The sequence below is a fragment of the Cydia fagiglandana genome, chromosome 24, assembly GCF_963556715.1.
Source record: "Cydia fagiglandana chromosome 24, ilCydFagi1.1, whole genome shotgun sequence".
In the NCBI taxonomy this organism is placed as follows: domain Eukaryota; kingdom Metazoa; phylum Arthropoda; class Insecta; order Lepidoptera; family Tortricidae; genus Cydia; species Cydia fagiglandana.
In genome coordinates this window covers 10,705,200-10,730,696 of record NC_085955.1, presented here as the reverse complement: position 1 = coordinate 10,730,696, position 25,497 = coordinate 10,705,200, and the positions used below count along the sequence as shown (strand labels likewise).

At 37.3% G+C, this 25,497-nt stretch overlaps 1 protein-coding gene across 1 annotated transcript; it reads right to left on the bottom strand.

Moving 5' to 3' along the window:
* Positions 1-3,598: 3,598 nt before the first annotated feature.
* Positions 3,599-25,495, bottom strand: LOC134676423 (transmembrane emp24 domain-containing protein 5). Its single transcript, XM_063534814.1, has 6 exons — positions 25,192-25,495; positions 17,371-17,547; positions 16,505-16,580; positions 15,670-15,823; positions 5,096-5,153; positions 3,599-3,779 (listed from the first exon to the last, which is right to left on the bottom strand). The coding sequence occupies exons 1-6, from the start codon at positions 25,330-25,332 to the stop codon at positions 3,702-3,704; spliced, it is 684 nt and encodes a 227-aa protein (XP_063390884.1). The 5' UTR covers positions 25,333-25,495; the 3' UTR covers positions 3,599-3,701.
* Positions 25,496-25,497: the final 2 nt, after the last annotated feature.

Below are 25,497 nucleotides of genomic sequence, written 5' to 3'. Positions count from 1 at the left end.
AAGCTTGGACAGGCGTGGCTCACTCCGCGATTTCGTCGCTTTGCTACAGGTAGATAAAAGTACATCCGTTCCGCCCCAATTTTGGGTAAAGCCATAAGCCGCTATTAAAGCTACAGAGTACTTGGGCAAACAAGAAAAAAAAATCATTTTTACGAAACAATTTTATTGATCTACTTCGTATGGATTAAAGATACATTGATTGAGTAAGATGCGTCAAATCTAAGACAATTTCGTGCTTCAGCCAATCAATTCTCTTTGGTATGGATCAAGTATGGTATATAGGAAAATCTTGTCAGAGTTGGAATAACCTTTCTCATTTCAACTTGGACATCAGACTAGTTTTTATGTGGCTGGATTCGATCACCAATATCACCATCTCAAAAATGGGTGTCATTCTGAATCCCTAACAACGTTTGTCCTAAAGTCACTTGCCCTAACTGGTTTGTCCTAATGGGCACATGCCCTAACGATCAATTGTCATAACGATTATCTTCCATAGTGTAAGTTTCTGAAAAATGGTTAGGTTTTAGAACTTGCTGCCACAAAAGTGGGTTAGGTTAGGGTTGGAACTGCGACCCTCGCAAAAAAGAAAACATGCTTAATAACATAAGGATAAGTAAGTAATCAATATTTAACTTTAATAATAATTATTATTAATTCTTTATTTCAGATAAATTTTATCCATACAATTGTTTGTTTGTTTAGTAGTTAATTTAGGGAAACCAAAATTAGGGTTTTTAGTGTTAGGACAACTGATCATTATGACAAACAATATTAGGGAATGCAAAGATAGGTGAAAAGACTTTAGGGATTCAGATATAGATCCCTCAAAAATATCTCCCATAACTCTTATGTCAGTGAATTAAGAACTATGGAGCATATTTTTAAGTAAGTTGTCTACACCCATATTTTTACACTTGACTGTACATTGCAAGTAAAATTAAATAAAAGCCTGTAAAAATAATCATTCTAAAGATGATTTTTTTTTGTAAATAATTTATAAATCAAGAGTATTTTAGTCATCATTCTGGTATTTATAATAATAGCCACAATCATACAAAATCGATAGTTATAAACTTATACAATGAACTTTCATATTTAATATACATAGGTAGGTATACCTACATTTTTATCATATTTATTCAAAATCTGATAATATGTAAGAAACATGCTTTGACGATTGCATCTTCGACTTACTAAATATAAAAATATATATATTCAAAAAACATGTATGTATGTCATTTGTATGACATGTGAGGTTCCACGGCAAAAGGTACCTTATGGCGGCTGACGCTTACGTCGCATAGCGCCGCAATAATATCGGAGCGGCGTTAATAATAGCGTAAACGCCAACCGCCATAAGGTACCTTTACCCGTGGGACGTCACATATGATAATATAATGATCAGTTTTTTCTTTTTTTTCATGCATGTATGTACATACCTACAATCTTAGAAGTTGAAATAAATCAGTTGATAATAGAAATTTGATAACCAGTTTCTATTAACAACTGATTTTATTTAATGACACGTTTTGATTAACATTTAGAGTTAAAATTAAATATAATTTTAATATAAACCATAGAGAAATAACTAGGCACAGAGTGCTAACTCCATATATCATCTTTCTTACCAAAACGAGGGTTATTTCGCAGTCGACATAGCGTCAAGTAGCGGATTTATCAGTACCGCTATTTGATACTAGATGTCACGAGTGTCGCGAGTGACGAAAAGTGATCAACAACTTACAACTAATATTACAAGCAGAAGGAGAGAGAGTAATAAACGTTTACTAAAGTTGACAAGCCAATAGTAATCGTTTATCCCTTTCCATCATACCGATACGTCGAAAAGGGACAAACGATTATTAACGGCTTGTCAACTTTAGTAAAAGTTTATGAATAACGGATAATATTTACTACGGTAATATGAGCTCAAAATTGTTGAGCATTAGACTTTTCGTTCGTCGCGACATCTATTATCAAGTAGCAGAACTGATAATTCCACTACTTGACGCCTGATGGCGACTGCGTAATAACTCGCGTTTTGGGAACATGACTAATGTATTTTTTTTAAATTTATTTAATAAAACAAAGTAGTTACAGTGTTACCTATAATTAAAGTAAAGTATGAAGTTAGCACTCTATGCTTACTTATTACTCTATGACATAAAGATAATTCAATAAATTAATTACCCTTAGGTACTCATACAGTCAGCAGTAGAAGTTGCTAAGCGGGCGAGGTGTTTAAAATGATCTTGACGCGACTTTATTGTTATGAGAATAAGCGCGTGTCAAGGTAATTTTGAACACCTCGCCCGCTTAGCAACTTCTGCTGCTGACTGTACATATCATGTTATCTCAGTACAGCTTGGCAAAAAAAGAGGAGAAATTAAAAAGTGGCAACACTGTAGTGTCGTCCCGTTTTCTTATGTATTTTTTTTTTTATTATGAATGGGCTTACTCTTGGCCACAGACTAGCCGAGGCGTAGACGTGGCCTACGATGGAGCGAGCTCGCCCAGAAGGTGCCTGTTCACTCTTGATTTGAAGGTTGCCGGGTTATAAGAACACGGAAATAAAGACGCCGGCAAGGAATTCCATTCCTTGGCAGTGCGCATAAGGAAAGTAGAAGCAAACCGCTTCGTGCGAATTGGTGGAATATCTACCAAGTAAGGATGGAAACCGGCCGTGCGTCTAAAAGTCCGATGGTAGAATGGGGACGGTGGAATGAGCTCGTGTAGCTCTTGGGCACACTCCCCGAAGTGCAGCCTGTAGAATACCGACAGGCTGGCGACTTTCCGCCGATGGTATATTGGTTTGAAAGGGACGACACTACAGTGTTACCACTTATTAATTTCTACTCTTTCTTGCCAGGCTGTATGTTACATTTTTAACATAGTTTGTGCATTTTTGGTTTATTATCACCTCACTTATGTATTTAATATGACACTAACAAAATCGTAGTAACACATTATCGTAAAAATTTACTATAACCACTAAATACAGAAATAACACCACAAATAGTACGCCATTTTGATAGCTAACTTTTTAAAAATAGACTCCTTTTTCTAATACCATTGATTCGAATTCGATTGCAAATTTTCCTCATATTTTAGGCCGCTAGAGTAGAAAATCGGACATTCGAGAGTCGGACTCGCCCACCGAGGGTTCCGTACTTTTTAGAATTTGTTGTTATAGCGGCAACAGAAATACATCATCTGTGAAAATTTCGAAACAAAGTTACAATCCATTAAAGATTTTTTTTTCAGTAATGTTGTTATTATGCCATGTGTTGTGCTACTTGTGCTTATCGCGCACCAGGGCGAGTTGTGACACACTGGGATGAGTTGTAATTGTGACACACCGGGGCGAGTTGTTACGTACTGGGGTGGGTCGAGACGCATGGGGCGGGTTCTGACGCACCAGAGCGAGTTGTGACGCACCAGGGCGAGTTGATACGTACTGGGGTGGGTCGTGACGCATGTGGCGGGTTGTGACGCACTGGGGCGGGTTGTTACGTACTGGGGCAAGTTGTTACGTACTGGGGCGGGCTGTGACGCACCGGGGCGAGTTGTTACGTACTGGGGCGAGTTGTGACGTACCGGGGCGAGTTGTTACGTACTGAGGCGGGTTGTTACGTACTGGAGCGAGTTGTAACGTACTGGGGCGGGTTGTGACACACTGGGGCGAGTTGTGACTAGTGTCATTGTGAGCTGAAGCTGGGTATGAGCTTCCTGAAGCGACTGTGCTTGTCTTCAAATAAACTCCGCACGAATATGACCTGGAAAATTATATTCACAATTAAAATATGCCAAAATAAGTTTTTGCCATAAATTTAATTTTTGGTACAAGCTTTTATCGCTGACTGTACTTTTTTTTCCACAGGAAACTAATACTCATCGAAACAATTCTAAAAACCCCAAACACAATTAGGTTTCGTTGTTTTATCGCAGAGTTCCTATGGCCACCTCCGGTCTCCGTCATCAGATCAGTTTCATGACACCATAATATTGCATTGTCACCCGACTTACGTATGTATGCAAAATTTCAGCTCAATCGGAAACCGGGAAGTGGATCAAATTTAACTTGCAAGATTTGATTACAGACAACGGTCAGGTGAAAGTAAATAGAAGCTTGTAATAAAAGGATTTATTTCTAGTAGGTATACTTTTTAATTAGAAAGGATTTATTCCCCTAATAAGGCCTAGTTTTCCCTCTGGGTTGGAAGGTCACATGGCAGTCGCTTTGGTAAGGACTAGTGCCTACGCCAATTCGGGATTAGTTCCCAAGCGGACCCCAGGCTCCCATGAGACGTGGCAACATGCCGGGATAGCCTATCTCTCTCTACTCTAGCAACGGGATCTACTCGACTATAGGCCAAAGGTATGGTGCAATCTTTTCGAGCGATGGCGCCATAACCTTTGGCCTATTCTCGAGTAGATGGCGTTAATACCAATATTTAAGGTTTAAGAATCTTTATTTCTCAAGAAGATATAACAAAACTTCGCTTAAATGAGAAATTAATAAATTATACATGCATAATTAACATATTGTTACTATATTTAAAATATTGGCAACGCGCATGCGACACCTCTGGAGTTGCGGGCGCCAATAAAATAAGGCAGCCGATTACTAAAGGGGGGTTGCAAGCTGGCGTGTTATTTAACAAATTAAAACATATCAGTGAAAGAATAAGGATCAAAGTCAAATGGCGTTCTAACAGTTTTAATCTTCTGTCGGAAGATGGCAGTAAATTTACTGTGGCTACATAATTTACCATGACAGTAACTCTCTATACACTCTATTCTCTTTGGTTCTAGTGACGTCATTCACTGCTTTATTACGACCGCTATATGACGGCAACGCTTTCCTATGAAACCAAATCTCAACCAGACGTGGCTCACTCCGCGATTTCGTCGCTTTGCTACAGGTAGCTACAAGTACATCCGTCTCACACCAAGTTTGGTGGCTAGCCATAAGCCGCGCGTGGCGCTGTCGCCACCTAGCGGCCGTATCTGTCCTGATTGTAACAGACGCGTTTTGTTAGAGTGAGTCTTCTGTACCTAGTGCTATTATTTATTATGTGGCTCAACTCACTTGTGTGATGCCCACTCCGATCATCAGCACGATTTGCCACATGGACCACGTCATTACTCTGCAACAAAACAAAATAAAAAGATAAAAAAAACAACATTTTAGGTATGAAGAGGACTGATCGTATCCGGAATACCACGAAGAACACCAGGAAGACAAGGGGACAGGCCTTTGCCCAGCAGTGGGACACCTTAATAGGCTAGCAAAAAAAAAAAAAACTACGGAGTGCGCTCCGGGAGTGCCGGCAGAAGTGAAAACTCAACGACATTGTAACTCGAAATATTAATAACAGCGCCATCTAGTTCAATAAATCTGCAGCACTACGTATGACTTACTTGACTTGACTTACTACAGTTACATTAATACCAGTTTGAGGGAAACTCACTAGATGGCATTTAAATTAAAAAAACAAATGACATTGTCCGTCACACATGACGTCACGCAAGCGCCTTACGCGTTACCCTGTCTCGAGTTTAACATTTTTTCATCACCTCAAAAAGTGCACAGCGCCGCTAAAGAAGTTTTCACTTCAAATAATTTATTTATTTCCACCCGTCTTTTCTATTGAAATTAATAAGGTGTTTTTAATTTTCCTGTTTTTATTTCAAATCTCCTGATTATTAGGACATCTTCTGGATTTTTCAGATTGGACCTGGCCCCAATTTCACATCGGTGACAGGTGCGACGAATTGTAAAATCACTGTTGCTGACGTCACAGGCATCCATGTGCTACGGATACCGCTTACCATCGGGCGGGCCGTATTCCTGTTTGCCACCATCATTGTATTATTAAAAAAACTTTATTATATCGGTTAAAAACAGATATTTCTCCTGCGAAGTTTCTGACAATTGTCAAAGATTTAGAAAAATTGTAGGTAATTCTTGACAGGTAATGAGTTATATGTCGGAATTTCGTGACAATTTAGTGCCATGCCTTATGGGAAACGGTCGCAGAGATAGTTCAGAGCCGGAAACCGCTACCAACTTTTAGTATGTTGTTGGGCATGGCATTGGGTCTCCAAAACTGCCGGGAGACGGCGGCGCCGGCCATCTACTACAGCGGAATGACGTCATCAAAATGACTCCCGCTTCGTTGCGAATATTGCATACTGCACCCAAACTATGCATAGCACATACACGTGTGGGGTATTAAATTAAAGCCAATTAAATAAACTTTATTTTATTTATACAAAGTGTACCAAAATATGCAACAGTTTAAGAGAAATTTACAAATAAATAAAATTTACGTAAAAAAATATTCGATTATTTGGGTTTTACAACCAAACCAAAAGTCGGACGATAAAGCAATGTACTACAACATTAAAGATGACGTCTCAAGCCATACATTGATATCAATAAAATCAAAATTGGACCAAATATGTGAAAATTATGCATCAAAATGTAGATATTTGCCCGTACAAATGCATAAAAGTTAAAAAAATCCAAATTGATCATTTTCAGGATAATCCGCATAAGCTTCTAGTTAGTTTTAGTTTTGTAGGTAGTTTTAATTTTAGGTTACTTTTTATTCTAAGTTTGTTTTTAAGTATGTTTATGGTTTTAAAAAATAAAAAAAGCTTCTAGTATGTTATGCGCTCAATTAAGGTAGAATTGTTGGGGCGCTTTAGTTTTTTTTCCAGAACTTCCACAGTTTTTGTCGGAAATGTAAAATTTAAATTGTGATATATAGTTGAATAACTGGTTTTTTTAAATATTATACGCAACATTTTATTGACGATTTTAGTTTAGGTATAAAATTGATATACATCTAATTTTTCCATAAAAAGTGGTATTTCTTTGTTTCTAGCTCTTAAACCGGTCATTTTTTTTTACAAACAATGTTAAGGTGAATAATACTAAATTTAATAACCTTTCATTACATGTAACACACGTGTATGTGTGACTCATAGTATAGCTATAATTTACATTTTACGAAATTCGGCAGTGATTATTTGTATGACGTCATTATTCGTGACTGGGGGACAATAAAGATGGTCTCCCGGCAGTTTTAGGACCCAGGTCATATTGCTAATAACATACTAGAAGCTTACGCGGATTATCCTGAAAATGACCAATTTGGATTTTTTTAACTTTAATGCATTTGTATGGGCAAATATCTACATTTTGATGCATAATTTCCACATATTTGGCCCAATTTTGACTTGATTTATATGAACGTATGGCGTCAGACGTTGTCTTTAATTTTGTAGTACATTGCTTTAACGTCCGACTTTTGGTTTGGTTGTAAAACCCAAATAATTGAATATTTTTTTACATCATTTTGATTATTTTGCAAATGGCTCTTAAACGGCTGAATATTTTGATACACACTGTATAAATGAAATATAGCATATTTAACTGGCTTTCATTCAATACCCCACACAATTATGTGCCATGCATAGTTTGGGTACAATATGCAATATTCGCAACGAAACGGGAGTCATTTTGATGACGTCATTCCGCTGAAATAGATGGCCGGCGCCGCTGTCTCCCGGCAGTTTTGGAGACCCAATGCCATGCCCAACAACATACTAAAAGTTGGTAGCGGTTTCCGGCTCTGAACTATATTCCCATAAGGCATATGACTAATTGTAGTGTTTCTTGTGACAATTGTCATAAACTTAGCAAGAGAAATATCTGTTTTTTTCCGATATCATAAAGTTTTTTAAATATGTAATACAATGATGGTGGCAAACAGGAATACGGCCCGCCCGATGGTAAGCGGTAACCGTAGCCCATGGATGCCTGTGACGTCAGCAACAGTGATTTTACAATTCGTCGCACCTGTCACGTTGGTGAAACAGGGGCCTGGCAACACTGGACGTGCCCCGCACGCGCCGCCTCGGCCGAGGCGATAGATAATTCCACTACTTGACGTTAGATGTCGACTATGTAATTGTGTATTGCTTGACATCCGTATAATTATAATCAATTGTTATTTTCCTACTTGACCATCATCATCATCATCATCTCCTCCTAGCCGTTTTCGGCTACAGCGACTGCTATGCTACAGCTGAGAGCGTCGCTGACCTTCTTCTTCCTCGCGTTATCCCGGCATTCTGCCACGGCTCATGGGAGCCTGGGGTCCGCTTGACAACTAATCCCATGATTTGACGTAGGCACTAGTTTTACGAAAGCGACTGCCATCTGACCTTCCAACCCAGAGGAGAAACTAGGCCTTATTGGGATTAGTCCGGTTTCCTCACGATGTTTTCCTTCACCGAAAAGCGACTGGCAAATATCAAATGATATTTCGTACATAAGTTCTGACGCTGACCATCATAATATAAATTCGTATAGATTAGTGTAAAATAATGTATATTGTAATTTCATGTAACTTATATTGTAATTTCATATTATGAAATAAATAAATATAAATCTAAAAAATCTAAATCTATGAAATAACTCTCATTTTGGTAAGAAAAAAAAGACTTACCGCTCTTTCTTTATTTATTTAAACTTTATTCCACAAAAGAAAACTTATCGTGCAAAAGGCGGACTTAATGCCAAAAGCATTCTCTACCAGTCAACCTTAAGGCAGCACAGAGAAAAAAAAACAAATTAAAAAAATAAAATTTCTCTATGATTTTATCCAGATTATTATATACGTAGTAAATAGTATATAGGACACATATTGCGCCCGGAGGGGGTAGTCTCTCGAGACCAAAAGGATCCTGCAACTGTTTGAAGTTGCAGGGTTGGATCGAGAGTTGTAGTAGGCGGCGATCACAATATGTGAGGGGGCAGGTAGAGGAGCCTCACGGGGATGATGGGAATGAAAAGGCAGGATCCAGAGCGATGAGGGGTATTTATTATTTAAATAAAAAGGCACCTGTAACAATACAGGTTACGTGTTAACAGATAGGTATGTATAAAAATACTTTCGTAATTCAGAAGGTTAGAAATCAAATAACTTACAATATGTGCCTTGGTGATGATGTAGATATATATCTGGAAGGTGTGCAGGGCCACAAAACGAGCACTATACTGGACTGCACGCACTTATGAATTATTACGTTTACTAATATAAAAACTTTTTACAAAAAAAAAGAAAACCGACTTCAAAAAGGATGAAATAAAATATTATCCATTTTAAGTCTATGCGTTACCAACTGATATGTTTGAAGTCGGTGCCAAGCCAACTTTGGAAGCATACCATGATTTTGGTGCGAATCGATAAGGATGTACGTTGGTTTGCCTTACACGACGACAATTAACGTACTTTCTGTAGGTACAGTTGACGTTAAAAATATGTTTACACTTTTCGTCTTATTACAAAGGAGTAAGGTGAAAAAGTGTAACCATATCTTTGACGTCGAATGTACCTAAGAACACACCTCAGAACACACGATCCAACCTTAGCACAGTCCGTACCATGTTAGTCGGTACGCAAGCGTGAGATTGGGACTGAAGTTATTTCCCGTCCCTTATTCAGAGAACTACGTTTCATAGTATAAAACAATTCAAGGAATTTAATTTCTTGCCAAATTTCACCTGAAGCGGTTCAGTTGTATAGCCATGAAAAGGTGACAAAGAGGCAGACAGAATTACTTACACATTTATAATAGTTATTAATACAGTTCTAATGGGATTTATAGTCATAAGGCTGATTATATTTGACGGGTATTGTTACTACTTGGCTTGGCACCGACTTCAAACATATCAGTTGGTAACGCATAGACTTAAAATGGATAATATTTTATTTCATCCTTTTTGAAGTCGGTTTTCTTTTTTTTTGTAAAAAGTTTTTATTTTTCAATTTTTAGTTTTAACGCATTGTTAAGAGCGCGACGCATGAATGAAAAACAACATCATGACTAACACTAAATTCGTGTATCTACTTTAATAAATATGTAATCAGGAATTTTCTCGAGTCCGTCTGGGAAATTACAATTCCTGTCACTACACTAAATCCATCCTCCGCCCCGCCACTGACCCAATCTCTCAACCCCCCCGATCACTCTACCTCACAGCGTATCAACTCCTGATCCATGTACCCCTCGGCCCTGAACCAGCAGCCCTACAACCACCATTACCCGACCCCTTTATCCCCGACCCCTTAACTCCTAACCCTAACCCCCGATCAGTAGCCTTACCAGCTTTCCAAGAGTTTGACATTGATTTATTCGCTAGCGTGTGTGTAACTTACTTTCTTTGCATCTCGCTCGTATTGGCATATTAGTGCGAGCGAGATGCATAAAAAGTTAGTTACGAAGACGTTAGCGTCGCTAACTTAGCGAATATGTCAATGTCAAACTCGTGGTACGGCTACACTTGCACTACATCAAATTGGCGGTGTTCGGAAGCAAATGCTTGAGTTACTTTAGAAAACACCGAAATCACTTTACACGTGCCTTTAAAAACTGAGGAGTTCCCTCAGTTCCTCATGGATTCCATCATCAGACCAGAACCAAAAATAATACGAAAACACCTAGGAGGCAACTCCTTTCAAACAAAAAAAGAATTACTCAATTCGGATCACAGGTGCCGGAGTAATCGCTGAACATACTACATTTAAAAAATCATCATCATTATCATCAAAACAATCATCATCATCAGGTCTACTTCATCAAAGTGGTGGTTTTCGGGAGAAAATGCTCGAGTTGCTTAAGAAAACACCCAAATCACCATGCATGTGCCTTTAAAAATTGAGGAGTTCCCTCAATTCCTTATGGATCCCATCATCAGAACAGAACCAAATTAAAATGGGACCAACTCGGAGGTAGCTCCTTTCGATCAAAAAAAGAATTACTCAAATCTGACTACGGATGTCAGAGTAATCGGTGAACGTACTACATTTAAAAAATCATCATCATTATCATCAAAACAATCATCATCATCAGGTCTACTTCATCAAAGTGGTGGTTTTCGGGAGAAAATGCTCGAGTTGCTTAAGAAAACACTCAAATCACTATGCATGTGCCTTTAAAAATTGAGGAGTTCCCTCAATTCCTCATGGATCCCATCATCAGAACAGAACCAAATTAAAATGGGACCAACTCGGAGGTAGCTCCTTTCGATCAAAAAAAGAATTACTCAAATCGGACTACGGATGTCGGAGTAATCGGTGAACGTACATAGAAAAAAAAAAAAAAAAAAAATAGCCACAACCGAATACAGAACCTCCTCCTTCTATGAAATGGAAGTCGGTTAAAAAATCACACTTAAACGGTCGTGTTTAGAAACTTGGGAAGTACAGTCCGTTAGATAAAATGATGTTTATCGATCAAAGTATGTGATCGAACTGAAAATAAAAATCATTGAATGGAATTTGGAATAGGATTTGAATTTCAAAAAGGAATTTAGAATTTGTATGGTGCCAGAAATAGTATGAAGGTCGATAGTGTAACGCTTCGTTACACGCACCGTTACACTACCGGGGTCGCCCTGGAAGGGAAAATCCTGGGGCTTATGGCCAAAGGATTTTTCCGTAATGTAAATATAATGTAATGAATATGGGTATGAGTGATAAATTTAGAAGGTGGGGATGTTATATACAATGTTTATCATACAAGAGAGGCGATTTAAACATGCATACCAAAGGTCATTCATACATCATCTTATAAAATTTTGGTTAATTGTTTAACCAAAATAAGTTTCAATAGAGTACTCCTTTAAGTAGAGGACGTACTCATTAAATCGCTCTTCATTAGTATTAAGGCTTATTAATCAGTAACCACCCGCTGAATATTAATGAATCTAAATATAATATCTACAATAATGTGTACCTACAAAGAGTACGATTGTTGAAATTTATTCAACAAAGTAATGCCGTATGGGATGTAGGATTACTACAAAATATCATAAGATAATTCCTTAATGGAATTAATAAATGTACTGTACGGTACGTATGTACCTAAGTACGTAAATATGAACGTTATGTCAAGGGAAGAAATATATAAATAAGTATTGTTCTAACTCTGGTAGAGTTAGCTTTGAATAACGTTATATGAACGTAATATAACGTTATATAAATTAAATAGTATAAATGAACGTATAAATTCGTACTAAGTAGGTATGTACGAAATGTAATGGGTCCGAAATGTATAATGGGGATGAGATATAATTATAAATGTATAACATTATATACAATATTTTACAAGTTAGGAGCTTAGGAGAAAAGTAGCTAAGTTTGAGCCAAATAAGAATCTAATTAAGGAAAAACAGTATATTATTTATTTTAGAATTTTGGGGAGAGGTTTAAGGTCTCTAATATGCCATCGTCCGAGCATTTTGCCGGACATGTCTTGTAGGACATATACTAAGGGTGATATTTTTTTTAGGATAGAACATTTAATAAACTTGGGTGCAAGTTTAGCAGAATAGTGTTTAGGAGAATTACTAATTGCGTAATTTCGTTTCCACACTGGCGCCATCAACGTGCTCAAACCCGGACCTGATAAGACACCCACCCGCCCTACGACGCTGAGCAGCCCGTTCCAGTACCTCCGTGCCAGCACCTGCTCCTACCCAACAACCGCAACCAGCTGTTCCAGTCCTACATCTTTCCTTTTTCTAACAATTTTTTTTTTTATATTGTTTGTAATTGCTAGCTTTAAGATCTTTTCAAAATTCTAAAAGGTTATAGTCGACCCAACTCAAATTTTCACAATATCTCTCGGCCTAACATCATTTTATTTAATTTTCTATTTTACAACCAACCTTTTATCTAATCCTCAACCGTTTAACCAAAATTCCCCCCTTAAATAACCAATTACATATATATAATCACGCATCTATCATCATTCATCATCTTATACCAATTTATCTATATCTATTTTCTAATCCCTATTATGCCAGCGTCCTACGCTTTTTGTCGCGCCACGTAACAAAACTCTTAACATAGTGATTACACAAAACATCTATCACATACAATTACACAATCCAAGATTTCCACTGAAATCTCACAAATTGGTTTCAATCCTAAGTGTTTTTAAAACTCCTTGGAGTCACTGAAGTGCGAACCAATCCTGACTTACGGCAGTACTGTTGGAGATAATCCGATAGCTTATCCTTCACCCGATTAAATAAATATACACAACTAAGCCCAATATCACAATAAACTTCTCCTTTCGATTCAATAAAAAATAAAATTTAATAACTACATATTTTATTTATATTGATAACATCAATTATTCTCTTCGTGATAGGTATCCACTTTAATAAACAATGAATCCAGCACTATTAAATAAACCTGAACTCATCTATGATCTCAAACTCAGGAACATTCAGTTCCCAGCCACCGCGCAGGCTGATGATTTAAGACAGCTCCTCACTCCAAATTTATTCGCGGACCCGTGTTCGAATTTCTCCAGCCCATATGATCTTGAACAGGATATCACCGAAATTAGCAGATGCCTCACAATAGTTTCTTCTCAGCTACAGCTTCCGACCACCAACCAAGCGAAGCACGATAGAATAGCGGTTTTCTTATTTCATTTATATAACAGAATAGAACGTCTCCATATTACCACTGAATTATCTCCAGAAATTATTGACAACTATTCGAAAATATGCGAATTTTTGTCAAAATGTCAAACAAAATTTAACATGTCACAACCGTCAACAACAACGTCAACTTACGCGTCAGCAACCTCTTTGATAGATGATTCCACAAATTTAGACCTACTTGCTCGAAAATTAACCAACCTCTCTGAAGCAAAACCAAGCGATTTTAAAAAATTCAACTATAAAGGCGATAGTTGCCCTTATGATTTTATTCGAAACATCGAAGAGTTTGCAATTGCGCGTAACATTGACGACAAACGCTTACACAAATATATATACGATTTTTTATCAGGCACTCCTTTAGATTGGTATAGGTCAAAGAAAACAACCCTTACAGATTGGAAATCATTTAAAACCCACTTCTTAAAAGATTTCGAATTGCATGACCATGACCACAACTTACTACAAAATATACATTCCCGTAAACAAAAACAACATGAACGATAGGTGTAGGTAGGTTTGAGCCAAATAAGAATCTAATTAAGGAAAAACAGTATATTATTTATTTTAGAATTTTGGGGAGAGGTTTATTGTGATATTAGGCTTAGTTGTGTATATTTATTTAATCGGGTGAAGGATAAGCTATCGGATTATCTCCAACAGTACTGCCGTAAGTCAGGATTGGTTCGCACTTCAGTGACTCCAAGGAGTTTTAAAAACACTTAGGATTGAAACCAATTTGTGAGATTTCAGTGGAAATCTTGGATTGTGTAATTGTATGTGATAGATGTTTTGTGTAATCACTATGTTAAGAGTTTTGTTACGTGGCGCGACAAAAAGCGTAGGACGCTGGCATAATAGGGATTAGAAAATAGATATAGATAAATTGGTATAAGATGATGAATGATGATAGATGTATATGTAATTGGTTATTTAAGGGGGGAATTTTGGTTAAACGGTTGAGGATTAGATAAAAGGTTGGTTGTAAAATAGAAAATTAAATAAAATGATGTTAGGCCGAGAGATATTGCGAAAATTTGAGTTGGGTCGACTATAACCTTTTAGAATTTTGAAAAGATCTTAAAGCTAGCAATTACAAACAATATAAAAAAAAATTGGTAGAATAAGGAAAAATGTAGAACTGGAACAGCTGGTTGCGGTTGTTGGGTAGGAGCAGGTGCTGGCACGGAGGAACTGGAACGGGCTGCTCAGCGTCGTAGGGCGGGTGGGTGTCTTGTCAGGTCCGGGTTTGAGCACGTTGGTGGCGCCAGTGTGAGGGGGCAGGTAGAGGAGCCTCACAGGGATGATGGGAATGAAAAGGCAGGATCCAGAGCGATGAGGGGTATTTATTATTTAAATAAAAAGGCACCTGTAACAATACAGGTTACGTGTTAACAGATAGGTATGTATAAAAATACTTTCGTAATTCAGAAGGTTAGAAATCAAATAACTTACAATATGTGCCTTGGTGATGATGTAGATATATATCTGGAAGGTGTGCAGGGCCACAAAACGAGCACTATACTGAACTGCACGCACTTATGAATTATTACGTTTACTAATAAAAATCACACTTAAACGGTCGTGTTTAGAAACTTGGGAAGTACAGTCCGTTAGATAAAATGATGTTTATCGATCAAAGTATGTGATCGAACTGAAAATAAAAATCATTGAATGGAATTTGGAATAGGATTTGAATTTCAAAAAGGAATTTAGAATTTGTATGGTGCCAGAAATAGTATGAAGGTCGATAGTGTAACGCTTCGTTACACGCACCGTTACACAATAGATCAGGAATGGTCGCAGTGATACATAGGCTTTGGAGCCTTATACAGGGTGTATCTGACCTTGGGGCTTTAAATCCAGGGCTCGTTTCTACTCGCTAAACTGAGCTACTTTTAGTATGGCACCAACCCCGAAATCCCGATATTTTTTTTTCATACATTTTGGCTGATTCTATGTCGACGTTTTCTATGGAAAAGCCAAAAATTGTTCCCCGATTTTAGGGTTGGTCCCATAGTAAAAGTAGCTCAGTTTAGCAAGTAAAATCAAGCCCTGGATTTAAAGCCCCATGGTCAGACACACCATGTATAGCCCCTAATAAAGAAGAAGATATACATAGTACGTACCTGGCATTCATTTCTTCAGCTAAATTTCTGTCCCTCGCTTCCCTCGCCGAGTGCGCTTCCTGTAACCTCCGCGCCGCGCCCACGTTGTCCTTAACGCGGGTTATGGACTCGGAGATGTCGCGAACTTTCATTATGTACGACTCCAGAGAGTTGCCTGAAAGCGGGATTAGATAATATATATCATATAAATAAATAAATAATATTACAGCACATTTTTACACAAATTGACTGAGCCCCACGGTAAGCTCAAGAAGGCTTGTGTTATGGGTACTTAGACAACGATATATATAATATATAAATACTTAAATACATATAAAACAACAATGACTCAGGAACAAATATCTGTATCATCATACAAATAAATGCCCTTACCGGGATTCGAACCCAGGACCATCGGCTTCGCAGGCAGGGTCACTACCCACTAGGCCAGACCGGTCGTCAAAAGTAATAAGTAATGAGTTGTTTTCTTCTGTTTGCTGATAGAATTGACTTGTAAATGATGATTTTGGATGATAAATATTTAAAAACATTCATTTGAATTTGATTTGGTTTGATATTTTACATTTAATATTTGCTTCGGGTTGGTGTGGTGATAAATTTTGTGTTTCACTCGGGTGCAAATTTTGTTTAACCCTCTTGCTTTGAAATCCTCGCTACGCCCAAAATTCCATTTTTCGACTCGCTACGCTCGTGGTTAAATTTTGGAATCTTTCGCTTGCTCGGGTATCAATATTAGCACGAGCGGTTAAACAACAACTTTGCCCCCTTGTAAAACAAATAACTATTATGGGCTTTTATGAGTAGCGGCCGAAGTAGATGGCGCCGCGTGACTCACCGAGCTCCATCTCCTTGTCCTCGTCGTAGTCGTGTTCGGGCGCGTCGTCGCTCGTCGTCATCAGGTCGAAGAACACCTGGAAACAATTACAATTTTTAGTGTTCCGTACAAAACTTTGTTTACGGAACACTTATGGGATCACTTCGGTCTTGCAAATCAGTTAATTTTTACTAGAGTTATAGTTCGTTTTTTTAGCATTAGAAAGAAGGTAAGCGATATTGACATGTCCTTTTATTGAAAAACGCTTATTAAAAATCAGTAACTATTACTTATGAAAGCAGAAGAATTATAAATGATCGTATTAGATTCAAAATTGTTACATATTTGCCGTAACTTATTTCTAAAATGTGTTTTTCAATTACAAGACACATCAAGATTATTAACCTTATTTCTCATCATCATCATCATCTCAGCCATAAGACGTCCACTGCTGAACATAGGCTTCCCCCTTGGACCTCCATTCGTACCGGTTGGAAGCGACCCGCATCCAGCGTCTTCCGGCGGCCTTAACAAGGTCGTCCATCCATCTTGTGGGTGGACGTCCTACGCTGCGCTTGCTAGTCCGTGGTCTCCACTCGAGCACTTTTCGACCCCAATGGTAATTTATTTATTTTATTTATTTAGATATTTAATTCAGGCAACAAGGCCCATATTACAAATACCTTATAGACTAACATACATATGTATTTTATAAACTTAAAACTAAACACTATTTAGACGACAAAACGGCGTGGCTCCGTGTTCCGGCTGCTCTTGTGTCGGATTCGGCAGTTTGCCCCGGAACCTCCTAAACACGACACCTTTCTCGTTTCCCCTTCCTTCCTTTTTCCTTTCTTTTTTTCTTTTGGTAATGCCGGTGTACTCACAGTTTTGGTGCTGAACGTGCTGAAGCTATTATCGAAGCAGAATCTGTAGTCGCCCTCCACGGTGGCGGTGTGGCGGTGACTGTTCTCCGGTTTCTTATAGTCCGCCACCAGCACCCGGCCGACGGCGTCTGCCAGTTGGAACGAGATGTCAAGCTCGCCGTGTGTCGCATCTATCACCTGATAAAACAATAAAAAACCGGGCAAGTGCGAGTCGGACTCGCGCACGAAGGGTTCCGTACCATAAAGCAAAAAAAAAACGGAAAAAAATGCAAAAAGAAAACGGTCACCCATCCAAGTACTGACCACGCCCGACGTTGCTTAACTTTGGTCAAAAATCACGTTTGCTGTATGGGAGCCCCACTTAAATCTTTATTTTATTCTGTTTTTAGTATTTGTTGTTATAGCGGCAACAGAAATACATCATCTGTGAAAATTTCAACTGTCTAGCTATCACGGTTCGTGAGATACAGCCTGGTGACAGACAGACGGACGGACGGACGGACGGACGGACAGCGAAGTCTTAGTAATAGGCTCCCGTTTTACCCTTTGGGTACGGAACCCTAAAAATCATATGTACGTAAACCGTTTAACCTTTTGAACGCTACAGACGGCAATAGGGAATATTAAGCAAAGCTCTGCGTAGGTGGCACCACTAGCACATACAGTAAACAAACAACGATGACACATCATGCGTCACTACGTCTATCACATGGCCTACTGTGAAACACGACAATCGAAAGTTCGGTTTCTGCCTCTCTATCACTCTTGCATACCGGTAGGCCGTCGTTAACAAACTGCTTTGATGCATCAATGTTATATTTTATTGTCTGTGAAAACTTGACAAAAAACAGTTAAAGGCACAGTCTATGAATTTACTAGAGTCGGTAGTGCTGCACTCTGGCGGCAGAACATTGCAGTAATATCATATCCCCTATTGACGTCAACAACGCCGTTATTAAACTTTAATTAATTGCCTTTGAGATTAATAGAGCTACACAGCTGAGCCCATTACAGCTAAGCCAGTTGTCAATCTAACCAATCACTAACATACACATTTAATTATCTATAACTTACTGATAACAGTAATGACAAACATGTGGCTAATGGCAGCTGATAAGGCCAAGGTAGGCCATTTTAATGGGGCTATAAAAAATATTGTTCATTAATTCATTGAAGTAATCAAGGAAATACCTAAAATTTTGGGACTTTAATTCTTTTCTAAAATAAATAAAAAATGTAGCCACATTGGGTCTACAATCATCTTTCTTCTTCTTCTTTCTTTTTTTCTTCTTTCTTCTTTATAAATAAATATTACAGGACATTTTTACACAAATTGACTAAGCCCCACGGTAAGCTCAAGAAGGCTTGTGTTGTGGGTACTCAGACAATGATATAAATAATATGAAATTAAACAACTGTACCACTATTCGGAACCTAATAATATTGAGAATGGCAACATTGCGTTGTTGGTCGTATTGTCCTTTTCTAGCATATACGTCCCTCTCTCTCCCACGCTCCCACCACACAGCAGTTTGCTTTTTGGCGGTTGTCGCAAAAAACAAATTTCCAACTCATTGGCTTGCTGTTTTTCCATCTGGAAGGTCGTGAAGCTAAACTGCTGGTGAGTTTCTGAATTTGTACCCCAGTTTAGCTGACTATATTGAAAAACAGTTTCTAACGGCTTTTGCCGTTCGAAATAAATATTTAAATTTAGTGTCCGTTAAACTATCTAGCAAATAAAAACGATCCGGAATAGTAATGTGTAAGTTTTCAAAGGCTGCCTGCGCGCACCGTGGCTATGCTAATGAAAATACTAAAACACATAATGTTATTAGAAAACACATCGAGCTGGTTAAGCATGCACTTGTCACCATTAGAATTTAATTAATTTTATACTACATTAAGTCTCTCCTGAGCCTTAATTATTACTCATTACTTTAAATCTTTGTGTGTCTATAATAACGGTTAAAATTATAACACTTAAATGGTGATGTGTGGAGGCATACCCTTCAGTTTTCAAGTGATTTGTGTTTTCGAATACGAAAGGATCGGATAGTTAATACGTGTTACGTAGAACCTACGTATTAAGGTAGAAGCTTATAGACGTGTAGGGTTTATCTATCTAAGTATGTATCAGCAACTTTCGTTTTATCCCGTTCCGGGTTAAATATAATATTGCAAAATGATTTTTTTGGTAATCAACTTGCTGATAAATAACGTGTACCCGCTTAGGAGTCGACGAAGCCCCGCTTCGCGGGGCTTCTATTTCCGCTCTGAGGGACACAAGGTAACGAACAAACCTACATCGCAAGCATTGCATTAATTTTTGTGGAAAGTGAGTACTTTGGCAGTACGTAAATTTAAATCTGACTAGACAAAGAGAGAGATTAGCATGGCTCTGCGCAAGAATTACATGGAAATCCTTAAGTATTTCACTCCTTATCTTCCAACTTATATCTCTCTAACTAGATCTCTGATTTTGAAAAAAAAAAAAAAAATGGAATGTAGGTAGATAGGTATCTTTTTAAATAAATAACAGGTAGCTTAAAAGGTCAACGAAAAGAACTCTTGCATGTAGTTACTATATGTGCTGGTATTATTTTGGATTTGAATAACTTGATTATTCATGCTATATGTAACTACATACAAGAGGGTCAATCTTTAAGCCTACCTACCTACCTACATAAATAGTACCTACACTGGTAAACGTTTTAAATAAAATCGGAAGCCTGTGACTTGAAAGGGCATTAACAATATGGGAATCTTTAGATTGATTCATTGACGAAGACGCATGGTTTGTTTCATATTGTCAAATTATATTCGCTAACCTAACTATAGAGTTAAAGTTTAGTTATGGCAAATCTGCGCGTCACCGTGAATGACACTTTCTAAAAGTGCCTATTAAAGTAAATCCTTTCCCCTTGTCGAGCGAAGAACTCGCAACTAAGGGAATATTACCCATAAACTTCATTTGAATGATATTCTTATGCCTGTTACGGTTCCACTAAGAGAATCTTTTATTCAGTCACAAACTAACGTCAAGTTATTTGTGATGAAACCAATATGTTGTGTACCTATCTAAGCCTGCGCAAGGCTGCCATGTTTCCACCTGCGTAAGGTGTGCCAAAGAATCTTTGATTCATTCACGAACTGATGTCAAGTTATTGATGATGATATTACAACCTATGTAAGCCTGCGCAAGGCATGTCAGAAATTAAATGATATGGTCATAACACAGGCGACCGAGTAGGCCACAATCATAAAATATAACAAAGATGAATATGTAAATACCTCCTTTTAGACAAAGTGAAAAGGGTTCTAACAAAATAATGTTCTTGGTAAAAATCAGTCGAAATAGGCAAGGCTTCATTATTCGAGGTTTCATTTTTGTTTACCAATCTATTTTAAGGGTCCCGAACACCCAATTGGCTAAACCCAAATTTGAACATTTCTAAAATTATAATATAATAGGTATAAAATAACCTAAGATTCCGGGCCTATCTCGACTCATTTTTATTTTAAAGAAGAAAAATATAAAATTGTGGTCTGGAGACGCTAAGCCTCATAACGTGGGTGGTATGGATAATACTAAGAGATTTAGTCACCTAAATTCGACCATAAGCCCAGGCAGAATATTGATAATTAGAATAAGATGTGGTCAATCCTCCAAGGTCCAGATAACCTGTGGACTCTTAATTAAATCGGGCTCACTTAGCTCACGACACGACATAGCTTACGGTTCAATTCTGAAATAAGCTATGGTTAATATCACCCATGGTGTGAAAATAAAATTACAAGAGCACAAACAGCCTGCTCAAGGTGTACAAAGGGTTCCGTTTAGCGGCCCTATGAATATCTAAAAACCTTTGAAGTCTATGCCTGCTATGGCAGATTAGAAATTAATATAAATTATATTTGCCTCGAGAGCACTAGTCTTTCAGTTAACATGTTTACGAGTACCTACCTATGTAGGTACACGACATAACCAAGGTTACCTATTTAATTATTATATCCCTGACTGGCATGGTATAGAAAAATTGTCATGTGCTGCACAAGCATGTTGGAAATAAAAATTTACAAAACTGACCTAACGGGGCGATTATGAATGATTTATTTTACACCCTTATGTCTGCCTTGTGACCCTTGAGGATTCGAACCACCTTGATCGTAAGTGCTCCTATGCACAGATTAAGTTTATTTTAAACTACCCATGCTCTAATCTCAAGGGCACGTGCTTCTATGCACGGACCAAATATTGTTAAGTATCACTTAATTCACTTGTCATTATTCGTCATAGTTTGATACTATACGTTTAACAAATGTACCCACCGTGGAATGTAATGTACCCACTACAAAAGGTTTTTAAGAAACAGTGACTTAACGGTTTGCACGACCGGTTCTAGTATAACTTCTGGGCGGTCACGTCTAGAGCATGACCCTCTAGTTCTCAATTTATACAAAATTATAGCATTGTGATACTATTTGCTTTGCACAATGTGAAACAGAAGCAAGCCTTGCGAAAAGGCGAAGCTATTTTGAAACGCGAGTACTTTTCAAAAATACATTGTAATACATATAAATATGTCTTTGTCGTGGAACAAGTACACCCAAACAAATGCAGTCATTTATTATAATATGTTGGCAAAACTCTGCCAAAGAGTTATATAGTCTGTATTTACAGTGTAACCTAAAGGCATCAATGCACATGAATCTCTTGAAACATGGTGGATCAAATAATTTACACCCCGTCTGTGTCTTGCTCCTATTACCAAATCTACAAGTTAAGGACCTCAACCTATATATAGGTACCCTTCTTGCTCGAGACCTGTAAAAAATGAACACTATAATTTCATGCAGTCACGTGTCGGAAAACTAGGTCCACACACTTAGCGCTATCGTGAATATTATCCAAGAACTCTGTATATTGCCTCCCAGAAGGCGGGATGTTATTAGACTAACCTATATAGTAGGCCAGAGATATAGTATACAAAAGTACACTGGCCCAAATTAAGTAATATTATATTTCAGATCTTGCTATTATTGAAATATAAACAAGTAACAATTATCCTTAGTTCATAAGGAGGATAAGTATACCTAAATATCTAATAGATTCGACAAAGTGTTGATTCTAGCGTTGGATGAAATAGGTCCCTCTTAAAGGGCCTCTGCGCTGTTGGCTTTGGGCGCCCGGCAAAGGTCGGGGACCCCCTGGTTTCCCACAGCAAATAACGTAAAACCACGAAATAAGCACATAAATTTGTATTTCGGTTAAAAGCACCTATGCGATGAGCTAGGGTTTCGAATTAAGTATCTTATTCCTTATAATTTACACACTGAATAGAGAAAACTGAATATTCAGAATTAAGCAATGTTTATGAATAGTTTACAGAAATTAAGCCACTTTAGCGGTCGGAACCAATAAAGTTTTAAGGCTTATGTCTACCAGTAGGCACCAGATAAAGTAAACCACTGAGAAACTACTCTTACTACATATATACAAATTAATGAGTAAAATTAAGGTTATGATAGCTAAACATTAATTTAATTAGAATGACTCGGCAAATATTATTGATAAAGTTCTGTGGCAATTCTACATTAACCATTTGAATGCCAAGAACACCAAAAAAGCGTCATAACTAGTGCCACAGCGCAGTGAACACATTGAGTGTTGTGGCTTAAGCTCTCAAAGTAACCTTCATACTTTTAAGTAAGGTTTATTTAGGTTGACTCGCGTTCTCGATTAGTAAAGCGTTTAAAAGGGTTAAATGCATTTTATAGCTATAACTATAACCTATAACCAAGTATATGGCTTACAGTCATTAAAGAAATTTAGTGATTCCCTATGACATTTCAACAAGTACCTATATAATTTTATTAACTTTGCTTGTGGTGATAGTGATATAACGAATAATTAAAATATTCGTCTATTTAATCCCGAGGGATTCTGGAAATAGGAAAGGTCCTGTCCTTGTTATATTCCTGCAACTGCTTACTTTACTATTATAGATAATTATTATCAAATTTGATAATGATTGCTACTTATAAATAAAAACTACTCTAGTACTTTGTTATTTTTATCTTTTCACACTTTAATTACATTACTCCTTAATAACAGATGTTGTATGCTCCTTGAAGAGTAGACTGACTTATCACATCTTGTTTTACCTAGTTTTCACATACATGTAATTAAGTACCCTTGTTGCGACTCACTTATTCTTTTTGAACATTTATAAGTACATTAAGTACGTATATAAAATGTTAAGTTAGTATCATAATATAATGTATGTGTACATTATTAATAATAAAAATGAATATGAAATATGAATATCAAATTGTATGCTTTACTAAATACCTCTCTCCTCACAGGTGTTAAAATAAAGGGTGTACTGCATAATTAATTAAACACTCATAATATAATAATATTACATAATATACATAATAAGTACATGTATATAATCACATTGGCTTGGCGTCTTCCCACCACCAGGCGATAACAAACACGTCTCAATATTATTATTAGGTTCCGAATAGCGGTACAGTTGTTTAATGACAGCGTTTTACACAAAAATAAAACGCTAATTAAATAACTTACCCTATTCGGAACCTAAAGTTTTAATCCTGCCTGGTGTAAATATGTATAATTTTGAGACAATGAGTTGGAAATTTGTTTTTTGCGACAACCGCCAAAAAGCAAACTGCTGTGTGGTGGGAGCGTGGGAGAGAGAGGGACGTATATGCTAGAAAAGGACAATACGACCAACAACGCAATGTTGCCATTCTCAATATTATTAGGTTCCGAATAGGGTAAGTTATTTAATTAGCGTTTTATTTTTGTGTAAAACGCTGTCATAAAATAAAACTAATCTAAACTAAATCTAAAAAAGGCCCCTGTGGCAAGGTCCCCAAGATGCTGGCTGCGTTACCCCGCAAATATTAGTTTTTATTAGTTTATTAGATTTTAGATTATTTTTATTTTATTTTAGAATAGTTTGTATTTAGTTTAATTTTAAGTTATTTTTATTTATTGTTTTTTGACTTGTTTTTGTACCATATATATGAATAAAGTATTCCAATAATATGTATATAAATACTTAAATACATAGAAAACAACCATGACTCAAGAACAAATATATGTATCATAATACAAATAAATGCCCTTACCAGGATTCGAACCCGGGACCATCGGCTTCATAGGCAGGGTCACTACCCACTAGGCCAGACCAGTCGTCATCAATCTGACACCGCTTTCAACATGTTTCAAATTCAGCCCAATATAAATAAATATACCCACAGGCCACAGGTAAATCTTTACTTTATGTTAAGTGGATTGGAGGGGGGGAGAGGGCTACCCCCCAGTCCAACCCCCATGGCGCGGAATCCCATGGTTAAGGAGATATTCATGGTTAAAGTTTGTATACAATTATTATGAAACAAAGGAGTTATGTCATAACAGATGTCGAAAGGCGCCTTTTTGTCAATTTTAATTTACTTTTTATGTCACACCACCATCGTCAAGGTCACCAAGTTACCCCTACACCCCCCAACACCCCCTCCAAATCGAAGTCCATACAAATAATATTGTAAACAATGATTACTCATGATATATTTCAATCATAAAAATAATTACAGTGCAAATGTATACTGTTTAATTATAATAAAACCATCGCTTCCCTATAGCGTATTATTTTCTTACAAAAGGTTATTTTTTGGGAAACAAAACGAAACGTGTAGGCTAGGGTTTGTAAGATTTTTCTTACAATCAAAGTTTACCTGGTATTTGTAGGTTAGGGTTTGTAAGATTTTTTTACAATCAAAGTTTACCTGGTATTCAATGTCGATAACTTCATTGGGCTTAACTTTCTGGAAGAAACAGTCCGTGTGGCCGGGCTGAACTGTGAATGTAACATCTTTTTCAAACGCAAGCACAGAACTGAAGACTATCGTTAATAAAAAATATCGCATTTCGCCGGTTATTAGAGGAAGTTGAGTTATATACTGATGATAGGATACACGCAAAATAACGCGAGTTATTTATAGGACCATTTGAAATGTTAAAATTTATTTATAGAGTTTAAAAACAGAAAGAAAATGAGCAAAATATGTAGCAAATAATAATGTAGGGGCGGG